Here is a 25,960-nt window from a genome sequence, read left to right as displayed (position 1 = left end):
ACTAAGTCAGGTAAAATCCAGAATGTTTCAAAGAAACTTTCTGTAATAGATGAAACCAACTTTTTCACTATATCCCTCAGACTGAGCGCATGATTTCATCATAAATTGATACATAATATTTTTAATCCTCTATAATGAAAACGTTGCTGACAGTGATTTATGGTATGAAAGTAATGGTTACCCGAATTCTCACTCGGGCAGACTCGACTCCTGCCGGCTGTCCTGCTATGGAAACCTGCAAAGATAAGGATATACAGAGTCAGATTTAATTTAATTGAGCCCACGCCTGCTCTTCCGGTTATCGACATCCTTGCTACTCAAAGTGTCCTCCAGGAAACCCCCACATCAGCGTTATCTGGGAGCTTGTTAAAAATGAAGGAACTCGGGCACCAATGCAGACCTGCTTAATCACAATTTGCATTTTAATGATCTGCTCAGGTAATACGTGTCAACTGATCTCTATCACCCCCTGGATTTACCTGACACCTCACAGCCCCCATGAGGCCTTCCTGCCTCCTTCATAATTCCTCTCGTTCCCTGAATTTTCTCCCGTCTGTTTAAACTCCCTGCAGACTAGAGGAGTATCAATACGCAAGGAGGCAGCTGCTCTATGTTCTCAAGATGCTGAACTACTTCCGTGCTAGTTTGATAAAAAAAAAATTTTTTTTGCTCTAACACCCACCTCTGGCCCTCTCCTGGGATCCTCTAGACCAGTGTTCTCAACCTGTGGGTCGAGACCCCTTTGGGGGTCGAACGACCCTTTCACAGGGTTCGCCTAAGACCATCGGAAAACACATATATAATTACATATTGTTTTTTGTGATTAATCACTATGCTTTAATTATGTTCAATTTGTAACAATGAAATTGGGGGTCACCACAACATGAGGAACTGTATTAAAGGGTCGCGGCATTAGGAAGGTTGAGAACCACTGCTCTAGATGTTCCCAGGATCCACCCACTAAAGAATTACTCTTGTTATTAGGGTCAGAGTGGGGGACCCAGGACACTGCTCTCAGGATGCATGCTTATGCCATACTAGCTTCAAATATTTTGAAAACTGCCCTTGCTTTTTATCATGGCTTACGATCCAGTTCCTTATGTATGTGGCTCACTGTCATATCAGTCTCCATTTATTCATCTTTGTGGCTGACACAGTCTCTAGTGTTGTTATTAGCAGAGAAGAGAGAAAACTTCTACATTACACCAGGGGGCAGTCGACTGATCAACCAGTCGCTATAATGTGCACTGACCACCAGGGGGCAGACCGGTAGATTAGCTTGCTGCTGGGGTCCGGCCAATAGATCAGGACTGAGTGAGATGGGTCAGACACGCCCTGGAGCCCTCCTGTGGTCCCTCCCCAGCTGGCCCTGATTGGCCCCTGATTGGGACTGGGCGAGACAGGGCCAGACATGCCCTCCTATGGTCCCTTGTGCACCGGTGGGGTCCCTCAGCCTGGCCTGCACCCTCTTACAATCTGGGACCCCTTGGGGATGTCGGAGAGCTGGTTTCAGCCTGATCCTGCAGGCCACTCCCCTCGGGACAGCACCAGACACAGGGCTGACAGCTGGCAAGTGCTGCTACGGCAGCGCGAGCCTCTCCCTATCGGGACTGATTGGGCACGAGCCGGTGGCAGGCACAGTGGGGCCAGGATGAGCGGGAGTGGCATCGTTGGACTACGGGTTTCAGCCTGATCCCTGCAGGCCACCCAGAGGGGCCCCACCCATGCATGAATTTGTGCACCGGGCCTCTAGTGTTGTAATAATTGTGTACGATGTCAGATGGGTACTAGATTTATCGGGGTGATCACTTTGTAAGTTACATTAATGTCTAATCATTGGCTTGTACACTTGAAACTAATATAATAGTGTATGTCAACTGTAATTTAAAATATTTTCTTTAAAAGAGAAAGGCATAATTATGTATGTAGCCTGGAGGACCATGGGAGGGATGCTGCAGACAGAATCCCAGCATGGATGGGTGCCTGGGTGAGGCATATCTTAGGTCCTTTCCTAATTCACATCTCTCTGAGCCCTTCCTTAGGGCTTTATTGTATGTTGCCATCATTCCCTCCCCTGTCTCTTCTACCAACCATTCAGAGATCAAGAGTTTAAGGCCTACCTATAACTCATCCCTTCCAAAAAAGCAAAGCCCTTTCCATGTCCTTCCACAGGGTCATACAATCTATACTACATGCCATCTCCATGATTATTTTTTTTGCTCTCATCTCCCAAAAAAGATATGCATATGGAAAACTGAGGCTGTAAAATTTGTTACATAAAAATTCATGAGAAAGACAAAGCACCTGGTTGCTTTTTTCTGCTTGGTTATTCCTGTTGGAATCTGGAAAGTGGATGTGGCATCCTGTTTCTTCCATCACCTTTTTAATGTTGTTGCCACCTTTGCCGATTACATGGGAATGTTCTGTATGCGAAACGTCCATCTTCAAGGTGACCCGATTGCTCTATGTGGAAATAACGTATTATTTCTTGATGCGTAAAAAAGGAACAACTTCCTAAAACATCCCTCCTCTCAAGGGAATAATTTTAACAAAAAGTGAGCCATGGCAGAGCATACAGATTTCTTAACAAAATCAACTTAATCTGTAAATGTTTACTTTCTTTCTCTTTGGCTATAAAAAAGAAATTTGTATTTTAAGACAAATTTGTCAGAAGAAATAGAAAGATATACTCTTTACCAAGATAATCTTTTGGAAAGCAGCCTTTAAATAAAATCAGCTACAATTACAAATAACTCATTCTTTCTTTAATAGACATTATTCATGAAATACTTAATTCAAAAAACTAAAACCAGTTGAAAACACATTTACAAGACTGACTATATATACACATATATATTAATAGGACTATATTTATGCACACACATATATGTTAGTAGGACTGCAGAACTAAGGCAATAGGAAACTAGAGATTAAAAATAAAAGTGATTTAAACTAAATAAAGAAGTATTTACAAGCATTTTCACGACTTCTATATTACTGTGTCAAACTTTACAAAGTAGACTTATTATTCTCTGCTGGGAGTAAGAGTGAGGAAGAGACCACAAAGCCACAAAATTATCTTTAACAGCAAAATGGCTTAAGTAAACAATACAAAGTATGAGATTAGTTATATTAAAGCAAAATGTAAAATTCTAAGACATAATAATTATGGTCTGGTTGGTATTCATGTATTGAATTTGGGGAAATTTAATGTTATAAAATTATAAAGACTGACATGAAATCTTTACTCATTTACAAGAATTTCCCTGAAATTCTTCAGTCCTTAGGAAGCAAAATTTAAAAGTCAAAAATTTCAACAGTTTTACATCTTCTCAATTCTTAAATTTTAAACATATCCATCCAATACTTTGGTTTTTAAAGTTAGTTCTTTTGGTTTAATCTTTGAAATACAGGAAGATATTCTTCTTTGGTGAAAATTCTAAAATAGCTAATAATTATAAGGTAAAAATTCTTTAAAGTAAAAACAACAACAACAAAAGAACAAGAAAAGAAAGAAAGAGGAAGAGATCAGAAACCATTTCAATAAAACAACAGGTGGTAAAATAGTGAATGGTTAAGAACCAGATTTAAATCCCACCTCCTTCCTCACTTATCAGCTCTTGGATCCTGGTTAAATTCCCTAATATCTCTTTGCTAAGTTATAAGAATTAAAAAATTAGTATTTTTAAAGTGCTTATCAAGGTAAGTGATTTAAAGTGTTTATTAAAATTAAATACACGAGTGTACATTTTTAAATACTTAAATTTCCCTATTATCTGCGTACATACACTTTCAGAGAAAGAATGGACAAGATAAAGTGTCAGTTTTATGCCATCACACACAGAGCTATACAAAAGATCATTTTGGTTTTCTACTGGCATCATAAAGGCAAACATGCTAATACAACCTTCATTACTTGTCCTATGAAAATCATATTTCTGAAGATGGCATATACATACTACATACATATGCACATATATACATTTGCACACATACATACACATGTGTGTATCTATACACATGTGTAGATATAATATTATTCCATTACTCAGCCAGCAAGAAAGACTCTATTCAGATTTTAAACAGAACTTTACATCCACTGAAGAATCACACGTGCTTATTTTAAAACCCACCATTACTTTCTCCTGGTTTTTCTTCTCCAAATGGTTCTTTCATAACAGCATGAAGCAGCCCTTGCAGAGACAAGGTTCTGACATCTGAGTGTCCTTAACATTCACTTACTTTTGTGTCTAAGACAGACATGATCATTTCCTTGGCTTCCTTAACATCTTCTTTCTTTCCAGAAACCTTAATATGGGGATCTATAAGAAAAAAAAAAGGCTCATGTGAAACCCCCAAGCTGTTTTAAAATTGATGTTACATTATAAGAGATTCCATAATAAATTCAATTATTTGTCAATCTAAGTGTGTTGTCACTGTAATAAAGACAAGAATGTAAAAAAATACCCAAATTGTGTATTCATCTATGGCTCTTTTCCTTCTTAAACCATTTAACTTTAGGTTTAATTGAAAAATAAGTATACCATATAATTATATTTTAAACAAACGAGTCTACCAACTCCAATTATTAACTGACCCCTTGCTACACTCCAGGCCATTCTAACGCTTTAAGTGCATTAACTCATTTCATCTACACCAGAGCTTTCTCTGTGAGGTTGTTTACAGAGGAAACTACTGTTAATGGGGGGGAGGGGAAAGGGGGATGACTTAATCTCCATTCAGGAATATTTAATATTTATTCAGAATCAGTAGTAAGTGACTAATATATGTTATACCTATTGTTTATTACTGCCATGGAATGTTATATTGGAAAGCATTCATTCATTCAGCATATAATTTCTGAACCTCTGTTCTGTACTATGGCATTATTTTAGGGATGGGGATTTATCAAGGAAGAAAAACAACCTCTGTCCACATGAAGTTTACAGTCCTGTGCAAGGAGACAAACATGAATCAAATGAACAAATTATCTAGTATATTAGAACATAACTGTTATGAGGGGGAAAAGACAAGAGGATCAGGAGTACAGCTGTGGGACGGGGGGTAAGGGCATCAGCCTCTGAGAAAGTGAGGTCTGAGTAAAGGCTTAGAGGAGGTGAGGCAGAAGCCACACTGGGATCTTCCAGTGGAGGGAGACTCAGAGCAAAGCTCAGGACTGGACATGCCTCTGCAGTTCTCCCTTTAATCAGGTTCTCAAGTCTCCCCAGCAATCTAGGTGCTTTCATACCTCACAGGTTAGTCTGACAGAAACCAAGACCATTCTGGGATCAGCCAAAAATTCTACACCACTAGCTTAGTGATACAGCTGAATAACAGATGATTTATCATCATCATCACAATCATTAATGATGCCAATCATATTGACTGCCAAGTCCTTCCTATACTGTACTTCACCTCAGGTTGGGGCAGCATCAGAAAATGTTGGCCGAGCATCCTTCACAACTAACAAGCAATTCTGCCCGACTCCTTCTAAACCATCAATTCTCTAGGATAAGAGGTTGGAGTCACCAGGTGGGAATTTTAATCAAATTACACATATTGCCCTCATACTGTGAGTCAGCCATCCCCATCCCACAGTCCATTTGAAAAGCAATGGCATTATCAGCACATCATATTTACAAGTGCAACTGAGCTACTGGAGAGCGAGAAAGCAAGAGAGCGAGAAGAATGGGAGGAGAAAATATTTTCTAAGGCTACCCGCTCTTAGGACCAGGACAGAGCAATAGCTTCAGTGGTCAGGATGCATCTAGCTTCCTGGAGAGACATCCCAGCAGCTGTGCTTCAGTTAAAGTCAGTGCCGTCAACCCCACTCCCCACCATCTATCTCCATCTATCCCCACCAGACTGAGTCCCCTGGTGGCTGCTCTTGGCCTTGGGCACAGCTCCTTATCCTTCCTTGAATCCCTCCTCTGACACTTGCTCTGTCAAAGGGACAGTGTAAAGATCAAAGACCTTAAGACTGGTTAAAACTCTCTAAAATGTTTAAGTGTGAGGTATTCTAAGGCAGGGGCTTAAAAGTCTGACAGGATGAATGTCCAGCCATCACACGGGAGAGCCTCCACAGAAGGCATCATGGTCTTGTGTTCATCCTGAATGCACCCTAACAGGGAGGTGTTTTCTCTGTGAAGACTCTCCACCAACTTTCACACACTTATGTAAACAAACAGAGCATTTTCTTCAATAGTTCTTAGTATATCCATTATAACTCTTCTAGGTAATATTTCAGTAAAGAGCTGTCTGCATTCAAAATTTTGGCCTCAACTTCTTCAACTTCACATTGACTAGGCTGACTGTGATGCTGCTCTCTACTGAAAGTGCTCACTACTACAGGGCAAGAACCAGCTGCTTCTCAAAACATGCTTGCTCACCAGACGTGTAGCCCTTGCTAAAATATAGGTTCCCGGGCCTCCAGGACCCCAGCAATCAGCATCGTGTTGGTTTCCCAAGTGATTTTTACAACAAATAAGGGCACAACAGATTAAACAATATAGAAAATGTAACTGAAGTCTCTTACATATGGACCAAATATATATATATGGTATGGTAACTTGAAAACCCATTTGTTTACGGGCTGAATAATCACATTAAAATTCCTAGGCAGCTGTAGAGGGAAAAGAAACTCAGATTCAATTTAAGAATTTGATTTCCCACCATCTCTGCACCAACGGAACGATAAAGAAAACAGAAAAGAAAAGCCTCAGTAGAAAATACATTTTAGAGATCCAATATGGCGGTGGAGTAGGTGGAAGTTACACTCACTATACCCAGGACCAAACTAGAATTACGACTAAAATATTGAGCAATAAACCTGAAAAACCAATTAAAAGCTAGCTGAACAGAAGTACTATAACCAAGGATCTACAGAAGAAGCCACATCAGACTGGTAGGAAGGGCAGAGCCATGAAAAGAGCTGGCCCTGCTCCCACGGGCAATGGCCAAGACTCCAAAGGGATATCTCAGTTGCAAAGGTTCTACCTAAGGAGCATGGGATCTCAACCTCAAGCCAGGCTCCGCAGCCCTGAGCATCAAAGCTGGGAAGACGTGTCCACATAGCATATGGCTGTGAAAATCAGCAGGGATTCTGTCTGCCAGGGAGGGATTGGAATCTGCTAGAGACACAGACAATCAATCAATCAATCAATCAATCAATCAATAAATAAATAATAAACAAATAAATATCAATAAAATTAAGAGCTGGTTCTTTGAAAATATAAACAAGATTGACAAACCTTCAACCAAGCTGTGAGAGAGAGAGAGAGAGAGAGAGAGCGAGCCCAAATAAGTAAAATCAGAAATCAAAGAAGAAAATAACAACTGACAGCAAAGAAACACAAAGGATTATGAGAAAATATTACCAACAACTATATGTCAACAAATAGGACAACTTGCATGAAATAGATAAATTCCTAGAAACATACAATTTTCCAAATCTGAATCAGGAAGAATCAGAGAATCTGAATAGACAGACTACAACTAGTGAAATTGAAGCAGTAATCAAATACTCCCAACAAACAAAAGTCGTGGACTGGATGGCTTTACAGGTAAATTTTACCAAACATTCAAAGAGGAAATAACACCTATCCTTCTCAAACTATTCCAAAAAATCAAGAGGAGGAAAGACTTCCAAGCTTATTTTACAAGGCCAACATTATCCTAATTCCAAAACCAGATAAAGACACAACAAAGAAATAAAATTACTATCCAATGTATGCTAAAATTCTCAACAAAATATTAGCAAATCAGATCCAGCAATACATTAAAAAGATCATACACCATGATCAAGTGGGATTCATTCCAGGAATGTAAGGTGGATATAATATCCATAAATCAATAAATGTTATACACCACATAAACAAAACTAAGGATAAAAACTACAAGATCATGTCAACAGATGCACAAAAAGCATTTGATAAAATCCAGTACCCATTTAGGATAAAGTGCGAATAGAGGGAACATACCTCAACATAATATGACAAAACCAGAGCCGACATCATACTCAATGGGCAAAAACTACAAGCATTTCCCTTAAGGTCAGGAACAAGACAAGGATGTCCACTTTCACCACTCTTATTCAACATAGTACCGGAAGTCCTAGCTACAACAATCAGACAAAGAAAAAGAAATAGAAGACATCCAAATTGGAAAGAAAGAAGCAAAACTGTCATTATTTGCAGATGACATGATACTGTATATAGAGAACCCTAAAGTTTCCACCAAAAAAATCTACCAGAACTGATAAATTCCACAAAGTAGCAGGACACAAGATAAATACCCAGAAATCAGTTGCATTTTTATACACCAATAATGAACTATCAAAAATGGAAACTAAGAAAACAATCCCATTTACAATTGCATTAAAAAAACAAAACAAACAAACTAGGAATAACTTTAACCAAGGATGTAAAAGACCTGACTTGGAAAATTACAAGACACTGAAGAAAGAAATTGAAGAAGATACAAATAAGTAGAAGCATAAACTGTGTTAACAGATAGTAAGAATTAACATCATTAAAAGGTGTATTCTACCCAAACCAAACTACAGATTCAACGCAATTCCTACCAAGATGTCAATGGCATATTTCACAGAACTAGAATATTCCAAAAATTTATATGGAACTACAAAAGACTCCAAATAGCCAAAGCAATCTTGAGAAAGAAGAACAAAGTTGGAGGAATCATACTACCTGATATTGAACTATACTGCAAGGCCATATTAATCAAAACAGCATGGTATTGGCATGAAAACAGATATACAGATCAACGAAACAGCATAGAGAGCCCCCCAAAATCCCACCTTTATGGTCAATTAATATTTGACAAAGGAGGCAAAAACATACAATGGGGTAAAGAGTCTATTCAATAAATGTTGTTGGGAAAACAGGACAGATATGTGCAAAAAAAAATGAAACTAGACCACCTTTTTACACCATACATAAGAATAAACTCAAAATGGATTAAAAACTTAAATGTTAGAACTGAAACCATAAAAATCCTAGAAGAAAACATGGGCAGTAAAATCTCAGACATCTCTCTTAGCAATATTTTTTCTGATATATCTCCCTGGGCAAGGGAAACAAAAGAAAAAATAAACAAATGGGACTTCATCAAACTAAAAAGTTTTTGCACAGCAAAGAAAACCATCAACAAAATGAAAAGACAACTCACTGAATGGGAGAACATATTTGCCAATGATACAACTGATAAGGGATTAATATCCAAAATTTATAAAGAACTCATATAAGTCAACACCAAGAAAACAAACAATCCAATTAAAAAATGGGCAACGGGCCTGAATAGACACTTCTCCATAGAGGACATACAAATGGCTGATAGACATATGAAAAGATGCTCAACATCATTAATAATCAGAGAAATACAAGGATGCACTGTTGCTGGAAATGCAGATTGGTGTAACCACAGTGGAAAGCAGTATGGAGATACCTCAAAAAATTTAAAATGGAACTGCCTTGTGACCCGGTGATTCCACTTCTGAGAATTTATCCCGAAAAACCCAAAACACGAATTTGAAAGAATATATGCAACCCTATGCTTACTGAAGTGTTATTTATAAAAGCCAAGATTTAGAAGCAGCCCAAGTGCCCATCAGTAAATGAACGGGTAAAAAAGCTGTAGTACATTTACACAATGGAATACCACTCAGCCATAAAAAAAGAAGGAGGTCTTACCTTTTATGACAGCATGGCTGGATCTAGAGAGTATTAATCTAATGAACAAAACAAACTAACAGACAAAACAAAAACATAGATACAGAGGACAGACTGCAACTGTCAGAGCGGAGGGGGTTTGGGGGCCTGGGTGAAAACGGTGAAGGACTTCAGCAAAGGAAAAAAACCTCACAGGCACAGACAACAAGCAGTATGTTGATTACCAGAGGGAAAGGGAAGGTGAGGAATGTAGAAGAGGGTAAAGTGGGGATAAATGGAGATGGAAGGAGACTTGACTTGGGATGGAGAACACCCAATACAACATACAGATGATGTATTATAGAATTGTACACCTGAAACCTATGTAATTTTATGAACCACCACCTCAATAAATTCAATAAAAAAATTTTTTAAATAACATTTTATTTCAAAGTGAAAGAGCACCATCTAGTGACCAAAATTTTAAATCATTCAGCGTTACAAATAGAGACATAGTGACTTCAAACTGGCTCCAGACCCAAGGCAGCATTTGTTGGGAAAATGGTTCTTTAGATAATCAAGTCTCATAAGTACAGAGAAAAACAAACCTGACAAAATCCTGAGTTAGATTGCAAAGTGTATTTTTCACCCCTCTTTTGGCCTTGCTTAAAAAATATCTACAGGATGTGAGCTCTTATTCTACACTGACCCTAATGTGCTCATCTCAAATCCTGAAACACAGTTCCCGGCTTTCTGAGTGTTACAGCTTCCAGTTCAAGCATGCCCGTGTGATACCACAGGGGACTAAGGTTTCATTCAGACTCATTATGGAAATACTTGATGGAGAAAAGAATAATCAAAGTATTAACCATATGAATAATCATGAAAACAAGGAAAATGTCAGCTATGAAGACTGTTGGAAAATGACAGAAAAATAGGCAATAAGTGTATAGTCTCCCCCTCCCCCAAATTTACTGCTTTGAAAGACAACTCCAATTTGGGCATGAAAGTTTTGAGACATTTGCTCTAAAAATAAGCCTGGCCAGTGTGGCTCAGTGGTTGAGCAATCTACCTATGAACCAATAGGTCACCTGTTTAATTCCCAGTCAGGGCACATGCCCAAGTTGCAGGCTCGATCCCCAGTAGGGGGTGTGCAGGAGGCAGCTGATAGATGTTTCTCTCACATCGAGGTTTCTATCTCTCTATTCTTCCTTCCTCTCTCTCTAAAAAAATCAATGAAAACATCTTTAAAAAATAAAAATAATATTCACTGCTTTATGATCAACCCTCACACTCCCTGAATATAAGACTGTCTTGATTAGTTCTGTAACTCCCACAGTGCCAAACAAATAGCAGATACTCAGTAAACTATTGCTGAATGGACTGCCAGCTCCCCTATTTTGGGATATAGCTAGTAGAGGGAAGAGACGGAAATCAGTGGGCACTTCCCAAGAGATTTGACTGTAAATACTTTGATCTTATTACTTCTATAAAAATACAGAGAAGTTTCAAATAGCCATCTAGAGTTTTACATTTCTGACCCATCAATCTTCTTACATCTCCGTGAAAGAGAGGAACACCAGACGCAATCCAGCCTTCACTGAGTAATGAGAAGCTGTGGACCTGGGTGTGGACAAGGGTATGAAATGGGTGTTTTATATGTAGACACTGAAAAAGAGCTAGACCTCTGAGCAAAAAGGTTTTTAATCTTTCATATATTCATAAGGACTTGCTAAGCCAACAACTGTTTTCATAAGAACACATGCTAAAAACCCTATTTTCAGTAAAAATAGTTGAGATGTTCACAAGAGCTTAAGTGAAGTTTTAGTTGTGGGTATGAAAGATTATCTCTTGGTACCCTGGTGTCTACTCTCTACTTTCCCATCCTTAAAACATCCCATTCCTGGAAATGTTGGTAAATATTGTGTTGCCTTTCCTCCTCTTCCCAAGCTTAAACCTCCTTCCCAGTTCATGCCTTTCCCACAGCAAATTCTATGGAAAAAGCCGTGTCAACCATTTCATTGTATTTATCACGCTGTAGAAAGTAATGCCCTATTGCCACACGATGAATTTAAGCCTTCAGTATTTCACCAATCATCTGTTCGTAGCTACGTTCCTGTCTCCATGACTGAGTGCTGCTGAGCGAAAGAGTCAATGCCCCAAATTCTAAGTAATGCTTTCATTCTCAGCACGTCCTCCTGGAGAGAGAAAAAACAGCAGCAAATTCTTTGTTGGACTAACCCAACTCCTCCCACCCACAAAGCCCACAAATAAACGACATCATATTAGAGCTGCACTTTTGCTCATGGGGAGAAGTTCCATGTCATGACCTGAAACTGGGGATGGCTTTATGCACATAAACAAACCTGTCAAACTGGCCTTAAATTCCTCAGAAGAGACCGGTGCACAGAATTCACTTTCTCCTGACTCAGAGCTCTTCTCACTTTTATTTCACGTTCTTAAGGAGTCTTAGACCTGAAAACTGTCTAACCAAGGACATGGCTGGGGCTGGGTCCATCAACACTGTTGGGAGTGGTCAGTGTTCACCCCCAACCTCCATCGAGATCCCTGGAATCACTGTGAATACGTCCACAGCTGGCAAGCAGTTTCAAAGTGGAAATGACCATTTTTTATACATAAGGAAGACTGGCTCTGGGGTAAGGATTTTGTCAAGCCGCCAATATACTGGTATATCAAGTCTCAGCAAAAGTCCCAGACATCTCCAAGGCACTGGCCGGCTTGGATCACGTAGGGAAATGCTACGGAAAGCCACAGACTGCATTAAGGGTATGACTCTGACTCTGCAATAGGCTAGCTTCCCTTCGTGTTGTGGGGAAATGCGTAGATCCCACAGCTGTGATACTAAGGTCGGAATCCCAAGTAAGCTACAAAGAAGCTCTGTTCCTATAGAAAAGTTGCTGGGTCTTTAGAATATAGGAAGAAATAAAGAAATAGCCCTAATCGGTTTGGCTCAGTGGATAGAGCGTCAGCCTGCGGACTGAAGGGTCCCAGGTTCGATTCCCGTCAAGGGCATGTACCTTGGTTGAGGGCACATCCCCAGTAGGAGGTGTGCAGGAGGCAGCTGATCGATGTTTCTCTCTCATCGATGTTTCTAACTCTCTATCCCTCTCCATTCCTCTCTGTAAAAAATCAATAAAATATATTTTTAAAAAAGAAACAAAGAAAGAGAGAAAGAGAGAGAGAAAGAGAGAAGTTGGTCATATCATTCTTATACTTTCTTATAAATCTAAATTTCTTTCACATAAAGCAGTACTATAAGGTTCTTAAGACTGAAGTCACAAAGAACTTTATTTTCCAATGTTCTGGTATCTCAAGATAAGTAGCTCACCAAAGAGATCACCATCTAAACTGTTCCTAGAACCATAAGCTGCAGGCAGTAAACTCGAGTGTCTGAAACAGCAATCTGCTGCCGAACGGAAGAGGATTCGCTTCTGAACCTTGTGCGGGATCCACGGCCGGCTTCACAGATGGCAGCTCGGGCCTCCCTTCTGTTGGGCACACTCCAGGAATGGGCAATTCTGTTCCAACATGGATGAATTCCAGTGCTCACCCCGCTGGCATTTCCCAAATAATGTGCTTGCAGACCCAAAACAAATGCAGTGACAGCCCCGTACAGAGATGGGATCTACTTCAAACCCTATTTGAGCCACGTCCCAGTTCAACATTGATACCATCCAATACGTCTGCTACTTCGATCACTTTTCCTTTACGTTGGCAAGTCACTATGCTGATCAGCAAAATGAATTCAACTCACAGTCAGCTGGCCACAGCCCATATTTTCCTGTGAAACAAAAGAGTTTCCCTCTGACCTCTTGAGAAATAGGCTGTCCTTTATAAACAAACAAACAAACAAAAATGTTACGCAGGTCAAACAACAGACCAATATCACATTCTATAAGGGAAGATATACACTTTATCAAGAGATGGAGAAAACCTGAACTGACTCATTAAACCTGACTGGAAATAATTTTTAAAGAACAGAACAGAATGACAGGAAGTCAATGTACTTTCAGCTTATTTTATAGCCAGTAATCTAGAATCCAGATTCTCTCAAAGAATACCGTTTGCCAACAAGAATTCCAATACACTGAGTTAGAATAAAAGGGCAAAGACTATATTTGGGGAGGTGACAGAAGAGCCCAAGCTACACATCGTTAAGGCAAAATGTTGGTGAGCAGCCATAACACATGTGATATAACAACTGGGATGGAGAGAAAGCAGGTGTACCTGCTGTGGGCGTGCCCTACACAAACTACGCTGCTTTTGGATAAGGCAAAGTCACCCTTATCTTAAAACAGAAAAGGTTAACCTCCTCACTAGTTAATAGGAAGAGAAGGGGCATGGACAGTAAAGTGCAAAAGCACATGCATTTTAAACTCAAAAACCTCGTTTTCATGAGAAAAACTATTTCCATAGGTACCCACAATCAGCTTACCTACCATAATGCCCGAGTTAACTTCCTATCAAAATTCCACTGGGCAGAATGAAGCTCGATACCCAACGGAGCGCATATGCTTGACATGAGAGGGGCCTGAGTGCCGCTAAAGCTAACGTACAGCAAGTTCCTCAAGATGTGTTTCAGCGCAACTATTTGGCAATGTCTGGAGATGAGCTGCCCGCACCCCTAGGGCAATCCACCCTTCGGCAAGTTCTCGCTGAACGAAAGGGAAGGGTGTGTTCACACCCGAGGAGGAGCTTGTGGACACCGCTATTGACGAGGCAGAAAACAGCTGTCAGCTTGGGAAAATTCGAAGCTCGCTACAAGAGCTTTCTGCCAATGGAATACCAGCATTTCCAACATAATCACCAATAAAAGAGTCCAAATACAATGATAATAAGCTAGTCTAATGGTTCTCCACTGATGTGTCCACTTCAGGAGAAAATGAGGGTACGGGAGGGAAGTGGTACACCGGGCACATGCCTCTTGTCTGGTAAGATTCCGTGTGTGCCCTATCAGAGCTGTTTATTTCATCAGAAACAGAGTTACAGGGACTCAGCAAAAACCAAGAAATAATCTCAGAGAAGAACAACGAAATGCAAACAGAGCAATAAGCAAACTCAAGGCCTAACAGATGAAATAATCAAAAACAGATGTATTTAGGGAGTGTGAGAATTGGAAAAGGGTAGACGGTCTTATCTTATAAACCACCTTATCTCATGCCATGTAAACTAAACTCCAGGCATAACCGCTGAGTTGCTATTCAGGTAGAAGGGGGGCAGAACAAAATCCACAGCACAAGAGAGGGTGGAAAAACAAAGTTAAAAACACAAAGCCTAACTCCATCCGTTTCTCCAAGCCTTCTGGCATCCAAGCTCTATACTCCAGAGATAAGGAGGAGGATTCTGGGAAGGGGGAGGAGAGGAAGCGAAGTGCCAGGCGGAGAGCTGGACTCTTCTGCGTGGTTTGTTTACAGCAGGTCTGCATACAGCAGGGGCCGTGCAGAGGTTACTGCAAGGGAGGATGTTCACACGTGCATGAGCTGCAGATGGTCATGCCGGTCACCATGGGAAGAAAGCCCACGCACACGGCACGGCAGAAGCAATAACGCAAGGGCCCAGGATGAGGAAGGAGCATGTGCAAGCGAGCTGAGCTGCACACAGGCCCTGTGGAGCGGGACTGGAGTCCCAAACCTGCAGGGAGCACCCCCAGAGAACTGTGCTGAGATAACAGCACGTTATGCAAGAATTTCTAGGAGCCAGAACTGACTCATCTTCCTTCTCTCTCCAAGGAATACTGATGTTCACAGCGCACAGGGCAGCTCCCAGCGGTGTGTCTGTGGGCTAAGCTCACGGCACTGGAATCTGTGGCCAGGGCAGATGGTCCCTTTCACAACAGCTGGGACCATTCGGGAGACAGCCTAACACGCCACTGCGGCTGCCATCACGGAAAAGCTGCCATGCGTTTAAGGGTTCACACATTAGACAAGGAAAGTCCTGTGGATGAAGACTGGACCACATCCTGCCACATACGTGATCTCTCTGCTTCATTTCCGGCCCACTAAGAGAAGACATTTAAAAACCAGAAATTCTGTCGTTTGAAGGTACAATCAAGGGTGTACATAAGAAACAGGCAAACACTTAGGGGTTGAGTTCTAAAAATAACTTAGCGGCTTGAGACCGGCATGAAAAGTCTCCACCTTTCTCACCCTTCCCGTAAGATCTGGTGAGAAAGCTTTACAGGTTGCACTGAAGCGGTAAATGAAGGGTTCATACAACAACTCCAGGGGTTCAAGAGTGTTTATCATCTCAAGAAGGTAGTGATTTTCACAAAAATTAAAAGTACTTAATATTAGGTAAATGAGCCTTAAAGAAATTACTTAGAAATTACTTAGAATCTGCCAATCCTTTCTTCTTACTCCCACTTTCTCGCTGAAAGCTGTTCATAGTTGTTTTATGCAGCCGCATATACTGAAAACAGACACAGCCCTGTCTAATAAACCTGTGTATTATTTGCTTCTCTCACACTTTTTTGGTATCTGCTTGGAGTAAGTAGGAAGCAAAGACTTTATCTCTCAATTCTAAGAACTTTACATATTTTGGGGGGAAATATAATTTAAATGATCAAATAACTTCAAAATGGTTATTTTTCTTAAGAAAAATCTCTAAATTTACCTTAAAGCCTAACAATTTCTAAATCAGAATCCACCAAATATCTATCCAAATAAATTACTCCTGCTTAAATATCTTAAATAATAAAAAAATTTGAGAGGTATTTTAAAACGGGCTTTTCTTCTGAGAGTGAGAAGACAGGGGCTTCTCACCAAAAATCACAGAAATAAACATCGCCTGATAAGGGTGACCAGCCAGTCCTAGCCTTTTTAACAAGAAATTTCATCTTAAATAAATTTGTTTCTATACAAAGAACTCCTATAAACAAAACAAAACAAAAAACACCAAAACTTAATTACCCCATAAAAATAGGCAAAAGGGATGGATAAATAATTCAACAGGAAAATGGTCAATAAACAAATAAAGTTCAATCTTACTAATCATTATTTATAAAATTGGGAAATTACCCTTAAGGCTAACAAGGATATGAGACAAACTAACATATTCCTAATGGAAATAAAAATTTGTGCAAAATGTCTGGGAAGCAATTTGGAAATATAATTGAAGAATCACAAAATCATAATTTCATTTTAAGGATACACATGCATTCCACAGAATAAAAACACACCCAAATTAATAGTCATTATTTCTAAGTAATAGGGTCATAGATAATACTTTATGTTATACTTCATGCTTTTCTGCATTTTCCACCATGAAAAGTATACATTTACAATATAGAAAAATACTCATACCTGCCCTGGCTGGGTGGCTCAGGTGGTTAGAGTATTGTCCCATATGCCAAAAGGTTTTGGGTTCAATCCCCATTTGGGGTGTGTATGGGAGGCAACTGATCAATGTTTCTCTCTCTCCCTTCCTCTTTCTAAAATCAATAACCATATTGAAAAGAAAAGAAAAATACTCATACCCTAAAACAGTGGTTTCCAACCTTTCGGACCTCACGGACCACGGGTTGGCGACCGCTGTCCTAAAAGATTATCTGTATCACTCAAGTCCGAGATCAACTTGCACAAATTACAAATTACATCCTTGTACTTTAAAACGAAAACGTACAAAGACAAACAGTGTGGTGAGTGCCAGAGGGAAGGGGGAGAGGGGCTGGGTGGAGGTGGGCAAAGGGGAAAGGGCTGGTGAGGGGAGGCAAATGGGGGGCATCTGTAATAGTTTCAACAATAAAAATGAAGTTATTTTTTTTAAAAGAGAATGTATTTAAGTCAGCATGCCTTGTTTTCCAAGCACAATGTTTCAAGAATCCCCTTAAACATTGAGACCTTTAAGAATGTTAATGACAATGAAACAATGCTTTCTTGATTAGAAATTCCTTCTTTCTCATCTACAAGTCTGGGACAGGCTTTTTGCCATGCAGTCTTTGAACTTTAGTTCTTTTTATTTGTTGTGCCATCACTCAACATTTTATCAACATACTTTGGCTCTGAACACAGACTTCCCAGTGAAACTGGAGCAGCAAATACATAATGATGGGGTTTAGCTGCAGTGAAAAGACCCGGCTGGAGCCAAGTCCAAATAGCTGGGAAGGCCATATGTTCATGGCCACCACTGGCTACTCATGGAATTCTTTCTTTTTAAATTTTGTTTTATTGCTTAAAGTATTACAAAGAGTATTACATATGTCTCCCCCCACCCTTGACCTTCCCCCGGCCTCCCCTACCCGCCAGTGTCTTGTGTCCATTGGTTATGCTTATATGCATGCATACAAGTCCTTCAGTTGCTCTCTTACCCCACCCCCAATCCTCCCCGGCCTTCCCGCTGTAGTCTGACAGTCTGTTCGATGCTGCTCTGCCTCTGTATCTATTTTTGTTCATCAGTTTATAATGGTCTTTATTATCCATAAATGAGTGAGATCATGTGGTATTTTTCTTTCATTGACTGGCTTATTTCACTTAGCATAATGCTCTCCAGTTCCATCCATGCTGTTGCAAATGGTAAGAATTCCTTCTTTTTTACAGCAGCATAGTATTCCATCGTGTAGATGTACCACAGTTTTCTAATCCATTCATCTACTGATGGGCACTTAGGCTGTTTCCAAATCTTAGCTATGGTGAATTGTGCTGCTATGAACATAGGGGTGCATATATCCTTTCTGATTGGTGTTTTTGGTTTCTTGGGATATATTCCTAGAAGTGGGATCACAGGGTCAAATGGGAGTTCCATTTCCAGTTTTTTGAGGAAACTCCATACTGTCTTCCATAGTGGCTGCACCAGTCTGCATTCCCACCAGCAGTGCACAAGTGTTCCTTTTTCTCCACATCCTCTCCAGCACTTGTCGTTTGTTGATTTGTTGATGATAGCCAGTCTGACAGGTGTGAGATGGTACCTCATTGTTGTTTTGATTTGCATCTCTCGGATGATTAGTGACTTTGAGCATGTTTTCATATGTCTCTTGGCTTTCTGAATGTCCTCTTTTAAAAGGTGTCTATTTAGATCCTTTGCCCATTTTTTGATTGGATTGTTTATCTTCTTTTTGTTAAGTTGTATGAGTTCCCTATAAATTTTGGAGATTAGGCCCTTATCAGATATGACGTTGGCAAATATGTTTTCCCACGCAGTGGGTTTTCTTGTTGTTTTGTTGATGGTTTCTTTTGCTGTGCAGAAGCTTTTTATTTTGATGTAGTCCCATTTGTTCATTTTCTCTTTAGTTTCAACTGCCCTAGGAGCTGTATCAGTGAAGAAATTGCTTTGGCATATGTCTGAGATTTTGTTGCCTTTGGATTCTTCTAGAATTTTTATGGTTTCCTGTCGTACATTTAAGTCCTTTATCCATTTTGAGTTTATTCTTGTGTATGGTGTAAGTTGGTGGTCTAGTTTCATTTTCCCAAGAAACCAGAAACACCGATCAGAAAGGATATATGCATCCCTATGTTCATAGCAGCACAATTCACCATAGCTAAGATTTGGAAACAGCCTAAGTGCTCATCAGCAGATGAATGGATTAGAAAACTGTGGTACATCATGGAATTCTTTCAAACATTTATGGCCACATCTCTCTTTTTCTTCAGCAATGGTTTCTAAAATAAATGGACACAAGGGCAATCCTGGCAGTGGGGGTACAGTGCTCTTTCTTAAAGAATTCTCAAAGTCCCCCCCCCACATCCCCAAACCCGAACATTTAGAAAAAATCTCATTCTCTGGGTGTGATTAAACCACCTGTTAATATAAGTACAGAATAACCTTCAAGACCTCGGAACAAGGAGTTTCACCAGGACGGCAATAACAATTTCTTTGCCTTCTAGCAGAGAAGTCTAAGAGTTGAAAACAGTCCCTGGATAGGCTTCTTTGGCCCCTGCCGGGGCCAGTCTGTCTTTAGCTCTGCCTTGCTGTGCCCAGGAAGCTGAGTCAGCATCTCTGAGTCAGCATCTTTTTATGAGGGCTCCCATGATGCTGTCCTCCCCTTACTCCTTCAGCCTTTGGGTGATGATGACTTCCAGCTATTGCCAGCTTCTATGCCTTATCATCTATTAATAACTACTTGCTCATCCCTTTCCCCTACCTACTGTAAGTAGCTCCTTCAGTGGCGTGCATTTAACTCTTTTGGAGGTAATTCTGTTTCCTGTCTGCCTAAGACCAATATAACACCTTTCCCTCCAATTCCTTTTCTTCTCTTGATGACAAAGTGCACGTGGTGCTGTCTCTCTTCTCCACAAAAGCACTAACGTTTAGAGGGTGGACTCCATGCCTTATGTAGGTTGATAATAATATTCCTTAGGTCTTCCCAGACACTTTTTTTGGGGGGGGGGCAATTTCACAACTACAGTAGAGAAGGGTAGTGCAGTTTTCTCTTTATTTTTCTCCTCTTTCCCTTCTTCCCTCACGCCCCTCCTCTCCTTCCTCTCTCCCTTCACCTCCCTCTCCCCCACCCTACAGACTATGCAAATGCATTTTCATCAAATTCTGGTTTGTTACTGAAAGTATCTTGGCACCTTCAGACATTCCCTGATTAATGTGTTGCAATGTTTACAGGACCTTTGAGAAATATGTGTGCATTCAGCAGCATTTTAAAATTTCTTTAATATTTTCTTGGCTTTCATACAACTTTTACCTCTAAAGGCATTTGTTTGTATGTTCCATTCCTCCCCTCCCCCCCCCAAACTCCCACTGTTTTAAATATATGCAAACATCTGTTTTATACCAACTTCAAATACTTTACAAAGTGTGGTTTCTGAAAACCACTGCATCATTCTAAAGTCAGTTTCTTACTGGGGTGCGGGGGGGTGGGGGGCGGTTATGGATTTTCTTTGTGGGGCCTGTGAACCTGCCTATGATTGCATTCAAAGGTTGTGTACATGTGCACTGGTACGGTCTTCTGAATGGATCTATAGATTCTCAAAATGGCTGAACAGTTTACCAAGTCTTTGTCTAAGCAGTATGGAAATTTTTAAAAAATTATTTTTTATTGTTGAAAGTATTACATATGTGCCCCTTTCCCCCCATTGGCCCCCTCCAGCCTGCACCACCCCCCCAGCCCCAGGTCTTCAGCACCCCATTGTCTGTGTCCATGGGTTATGCATACATGCATACAAGGTCTTTGGTTGATTACCTCCCACCCACTCACCCTCCCCCACCTTCCCTCTGAGGTTCTACACTCTGTTCCATACTTTGAGACTATGGATCCACTCCGTTCACCAGTTTATCTTGTTACTTAGATTCCACATGCATACAATCATGTGATACTTGTCTTTCTCTGACTGGCTTATTTCACTTAGCATGATACTCTCCAGGTCCCTCCATGCTGTCTCAAAGGGTAAGAGATTCTTTTTTACTGCTGCATAGTGTTCCATGGTATAAATGTATCACCGTTTTTTTTAGCCACTCATCTACTGATGGGCACTTGGGCTGTTTCCAGATCTTAGCTATTGTAAATTGTGCTAAGCAGTATGGAATTTTATAAAGACATTAAGAGAGCATATTTTAAAATACTTCAACGATTCCATTTTGGCTTGGTATTACCGCAGGCTGAAATTTATTCTTATTCAGGAGTTTTCAACAATTTCTTTTAAAATATGACTTCAGCAATTACATTTAAACATGAATGCTAACCGGTAAGATGATGCCAAATTTCTGTGCATCAGTTTTTTCAGTTAATTGTAAGAGACACAGGAGAAAATAGTAATAAAGAGAAAGACTGGAAGGTCTATGCAAAAAGTCACAATTGAATCAACTTGTTTAACTTCCATTAAAAAATCCTACATATGTTTTTATTAGAGTAAAATGCTATAACTTTATCATTCTGCTACAGAAATGCATCGTTATTCAACAGATGATATGAAATCTTGTTTCAGAATAACTTCTAAAATTACATCAACGAACTTCAGGCCTGGAATGGAACAGAGTTCTTCCTTCTCTCTTCCTTCATCAAGGTTCACGGAGGGCCCGTGCTGGGCCAGGAGGATCCTACAAAGTTCAGCTATCGCAAACACGACACCACATGACACTCGAGCCGTGTGAGTGACCACACACTGCAACTCCCACTCCCAGGGTGCTTTTTTCTATATAACACTCCTCCCAGGTGACAGAAAGTGTACCACCTTACCGAAAAAGCGGAAGTTAGGTGTTAAAATTATTCCTTAAAATCATCTTTCTAATATAAACCTTCAAGGACTGCCTGATCTTATGGAATTAAAAACTCAAAACTGTGAGCAGTGGTTTCCAAAGCCTCATGATCAGGACCGTGTCCAGCGTCCAGCTTTCACTTCCTGTTTCCCTTTTTATCCTCACACTGCAGCCCAACCGACACACTGACCCTGCACCCAAATGTCCCACAATTTCCCTCCCAGCTCCATGCCTCCCTGCCTAAAGCCATCAGACACTGACTGCGCTTTTCCTCCTTCCGGCGCCATCTGTCCAATCCTCATCACCTCAAGGTCAACCTAAATGTCATTGGGTCCATCCAGCGCAAAGTAAATCTCTGCTGGCTCCGCCTATCACTGCTCAACCTATTCCACGCTACCTGTTAGCTGCATACCTCCCATCCTCCTGAAGTCTGCAGGCTCCTTGCTCTAGCGCAGTAGTTGTCAACCTTGGCTGCACACTAGGATCACCTGGGGATCTTTTTAAAATCCTGATTTCTGGGCCTCATCCTCCGGAAATTCTGTTTCTTTGTTATGGGGTGGGGCCACAACATTAGTAACAAAGAAACAGAATTTCCGGAGGGTGAGGCCCAGAAATCAGGATTTTAAAAAGATTCCCAGGTGATTCTAGGGTGCAGCCAAGGTTGAGAACCACTGCTCTAATGGGAGACACTGTGTCCAATTTCTGTATCTGCCACAGAACACACTGCATCTTAGAATCCAGGCACGAGATAACACTCTGGATTTCACTACAGTGGCCAATGCCTGCTTTTTTATGCATTTCACCTCTCTTCCTCCAGAGCACAAAGCCCACCCCCCTTGGCACGTCCATGGCAGCCCTTCAGACGCTGGCACAGCTACCAGCTACGCCCCTGATGGTTTTGTCTTCGGGAATGACTCCCGCCTGCCTCCGCTGTTCTTTCTATGAACTGACTTGGAGTGAAGCAACTTTGAACGTTTGGAATCCCCAGGCTCCGGCACAGGTTATGGAATGAAGTAGGAGTCCCCTACACACAGAGAGTTGTGAGGACTAAGTAACCGTAGGTGGGGCAGCATCATGGGCTAGCACAGTGTCCCTGGCATAGTACGTGCTCCACAGATGCTAGTTGTTATTACTGAGGGAAGGGTTGCACGACAGTTGCCACTCTAGCTCTTCTCTAGGCATATCATTTGCTCTTATCTCTTGCAGAGATGCGCTCTGATGAGCAGGTTCCGGCAGGTCTACATACCCTCCTGGTCCCTCGCTCACAGCTGCGCAAGGTGCCATCTGTCAGAGCACTGCAGCCTCCCCGCAGCTGGTGCAGTGACTCCGGACAACCAAAGCCCAGAGCTTTCTCGCACCAGCCGGTGGGGATACCTGCGTTTCCCTCCCTGACGGTCCCGTTCCATCAAGTGCAAACTGCTTCTCTTCTTCTTCACTCCAGCTGTGCTATAAGTTATACTAACATGTGCCAGGTGAGCTTTACTGTGGTAGTGCTTGTGCTTTTTTTGTGTGGTTTGGGAAACTCCTATTGGACAGTTAGTATCATCCTCATAAAGAAAGGATAAACAAGAATTTCAAAAACACGTTTAACCCTGGCTCCTTAGAGAATTGTTTATATGTTATTTGACATTTGATGTGCTTATTTTCCCTCACTTTTAAGGAGTATTAGGAACGTGCGACGCAGCAGACGGCAACTCCTTAGTGAAGAGCAGTTCTCTGCGGCTTGTGAGAGGGAACCGTGAACAGAGAAAGGCAAGAATAAAATGGGATGTATTCACTCTGCCATCACCTCGCTATTCCTCTCAAAAAGAAGAAAAAAATGCAGAAAAACTAAGCAAAATATCAGATTAGAGGTTTACTACCATGGCAGGAGTTCTAAAACCTGAAAATCACTAGACTTATTCAGCATAAATTCATTAACATCTCTACAATACATATTTTCCACAGCAGAGCTCTGTGATACTTATATATCAGAAAATACAAAAATGGAGCTGAAATTAGGACTTCTAAAAAATTATACTGCTAAATATAAAAGACTACTCAGAAAGATTTATAGAATTTGCATTATGTGATCATTAAAAACCTAAGAGCCGATTTAGATAGCTTTGAGTAAACATATAAAGATATGTAAACCTGAAACACTTTGCAGTTCTACTTTCAAACTTTTCCAATGTTCATCCTATTCAGAACAAAAGTCCCCCAACTGCACCACTTCAATACTTCTTATTTTACTGCCCTCTTTTAGGAATGCAGGCCCCCAAATCTTAACTATTTGGGGATCTTCTCAGCTGCATAGCTGATAAACATAAGCATGGCATAGCTAGTGAAGTACAGTATATGATGATGAAACTGCTAAAGAAAAAACCATCAATAGTCACAAAAACTAAAAAATATTTTCCAAAGAATGATTATTAAATCATCACATTCAGAACTGCTTATTAAACACATTTGGGCCAACACTGTTCGGAGAATAGGAAGTAAGAGATAGAGACAAATAGGACATTTAAAATCAAAGAAAATATGAGATATATTTCCCTAATGAAATATGGGCATGCAAAGTATTGTCAATACTTGGAACATGATGACCTTTTATGAAAAGCTATCTTACTAGCTCCTTCAATTAATAACTGAGGTGATCCAAATATTATGATTTATATTACTAAATAAAAATGTATATGCTACGGAAGTAAAACATTGTCATGCACCCACACCCAATTACCTTCCCCACTCCACTTCAAGGGGAACAATAAAACAAAAAATACATACGCATGGGTCATTCTTCTACTGTGTTACTCCATCTAACTCAGCGTTTCGGCTAGCCAGTGCCCTGCCAGCCCTCACCCCCACCCCATGGTACTATATCCACGACTAGAGTTGGCCTTAATCTGGTTCATGGACTGGTTTCTCTTGGCACATAAAGCAGCACGAACCACCTCTGCAACCATATAATCAGAGAGTGGTACTACTGTCCTCCCTGAAACTGTCAAGCTGTTTGGGGGTTCTGAGAGGGGAGGTGGTGGTGGTGGGATGACTAGGAGCGTCACTGGTCCAAAAGGGAGTATTTCTGTGTTGCATCCAATAGCACATTGCATATACAAACATTACTGTGGCCTGGAAAGATTTCACATGCCCTGTGGACCCGCTTTACTGCGTGCCTGGAAAAGGAAGGATTGCTGGAGTCGCCGGCAGCTTCAGTGGACCTACCCTTCTCTGTAACACCAGCATTTGGTGACTGAATTTCAACAGGACTTTTTCTCTAAAAAGCGGTCAGGGAGAGAAATGGATTTGCCCTCAGCTTTTCTGACATGGTTATTAATAAGCACAGAAGCATTAGAAATAACCTTTTAAAGCAGAGAAGCGTCTTTCTCCTCTTCGGGGTTCTTATCTTAGACTCCAAACTCCAGTTGGAGAAAGGTCAGACAGCCTGCTTTGCACTCCGGCCTTTCTGGAACTGTGGCTCAGGTGAGTTTTCAGATCTTAGATCAGCCGTGGGCAAACTACGGCCCTCGGGCCGGATCCGGCCCGTTTGAAATGAATAAAACTAAAAAAAAAAAAAAGACCGTACCCTTTTATGTAATGATGTTTACTTTGAATTTATATTAGTTCACACAAACACTCCATCCATGCTTTTGTTCCGGCCCTCTGGTCCAGTTTAAGAACCCATTGTGGCCCTCGAGTCAAAAAGTTTGCCCACCCCTGTCTTAGATATTAATGGGATTCCCCTGTCCTTCATGGAGAACATGACTCATGATCACACTGGGGGGTTATTATGTGCAACCTCATTAATATGAATGTCACTAATTGGATAGGAAGAAAGTGCTTGATAAGTAAATAAAAATTTAAAATGTATGGGCAAGAAAATGCTATTCAAACACCATCAATTCCTTTATAAGCCAAATTTATACATTTAAACCACAAACTACCTATAAGATCATAATACTGAATCATTAAACTGGTCTCCCAGGAATATCTATACTAATAAAAGGGTAATATGCTAATTAAACCGGATAGACTGAACGTCTTTCCGGACAAAGCCACGGTGGCAGGGGCCGAGGCAGAGGTGGTTAGGGGCAATCAGGCAGGCAGGGGAACAGTTAGGGGCAATCAGGCTGGCAGGGGAGAGCAGTTAGGGGCATCAG

The 25,960-nt window shown here is 40.8% G+C and overlaps 1 protein-coding gene across 1 annotated transcript in view; it reads right to left on the bottom strand.

The window, feature by feature from the left end:
• The window catches only part of BICC1 (BicC family RNA binding protein 1), a 238,432-nt gene that overhangs the window by 27,981 nt on the left and 184,491 nt on the right, over positions 1–25,960 (bottom strand). Inside the window, exons 4-6 of the mRNA XM_014538709.1 lie at positions 4,243–4,322; positions 2,305–2,463; positions 182–235 (exon numbers count right to left, since the gene is read on the bottom strand). Coding sequence (XP_014394195.1) covers positions 182–235; positions 2,305–2,463; positions 4,243–4,322 — 293 coding nt within the window. The remainder of the gene's footprint in view (positions 1–181; positions 236–2,304; positions 2,464–4,242; positions 4,323–25,960) is intronic.

This window comes from Myotis brandtii, unplaced genomic scaffold (assembly GCF_000412655.1).
Source record: "Myotis brandtii unplaced genomic scaffold, ASM41265v1 scaffold196, whole genome shotgun sequence".
In the NCBI taxonomy this organism is placed as follows: domain Eukaryota; kingdom Metazoa; phylum Chordata; class Mammalia; order Chiroptera; family Vespertilionidae; genus Myotis; species Myotis brandtii.
Note: the sequence above shows the minus strand (reverse complement) of the source record. Positions and strands in the feature narration are given on the sequence as shown.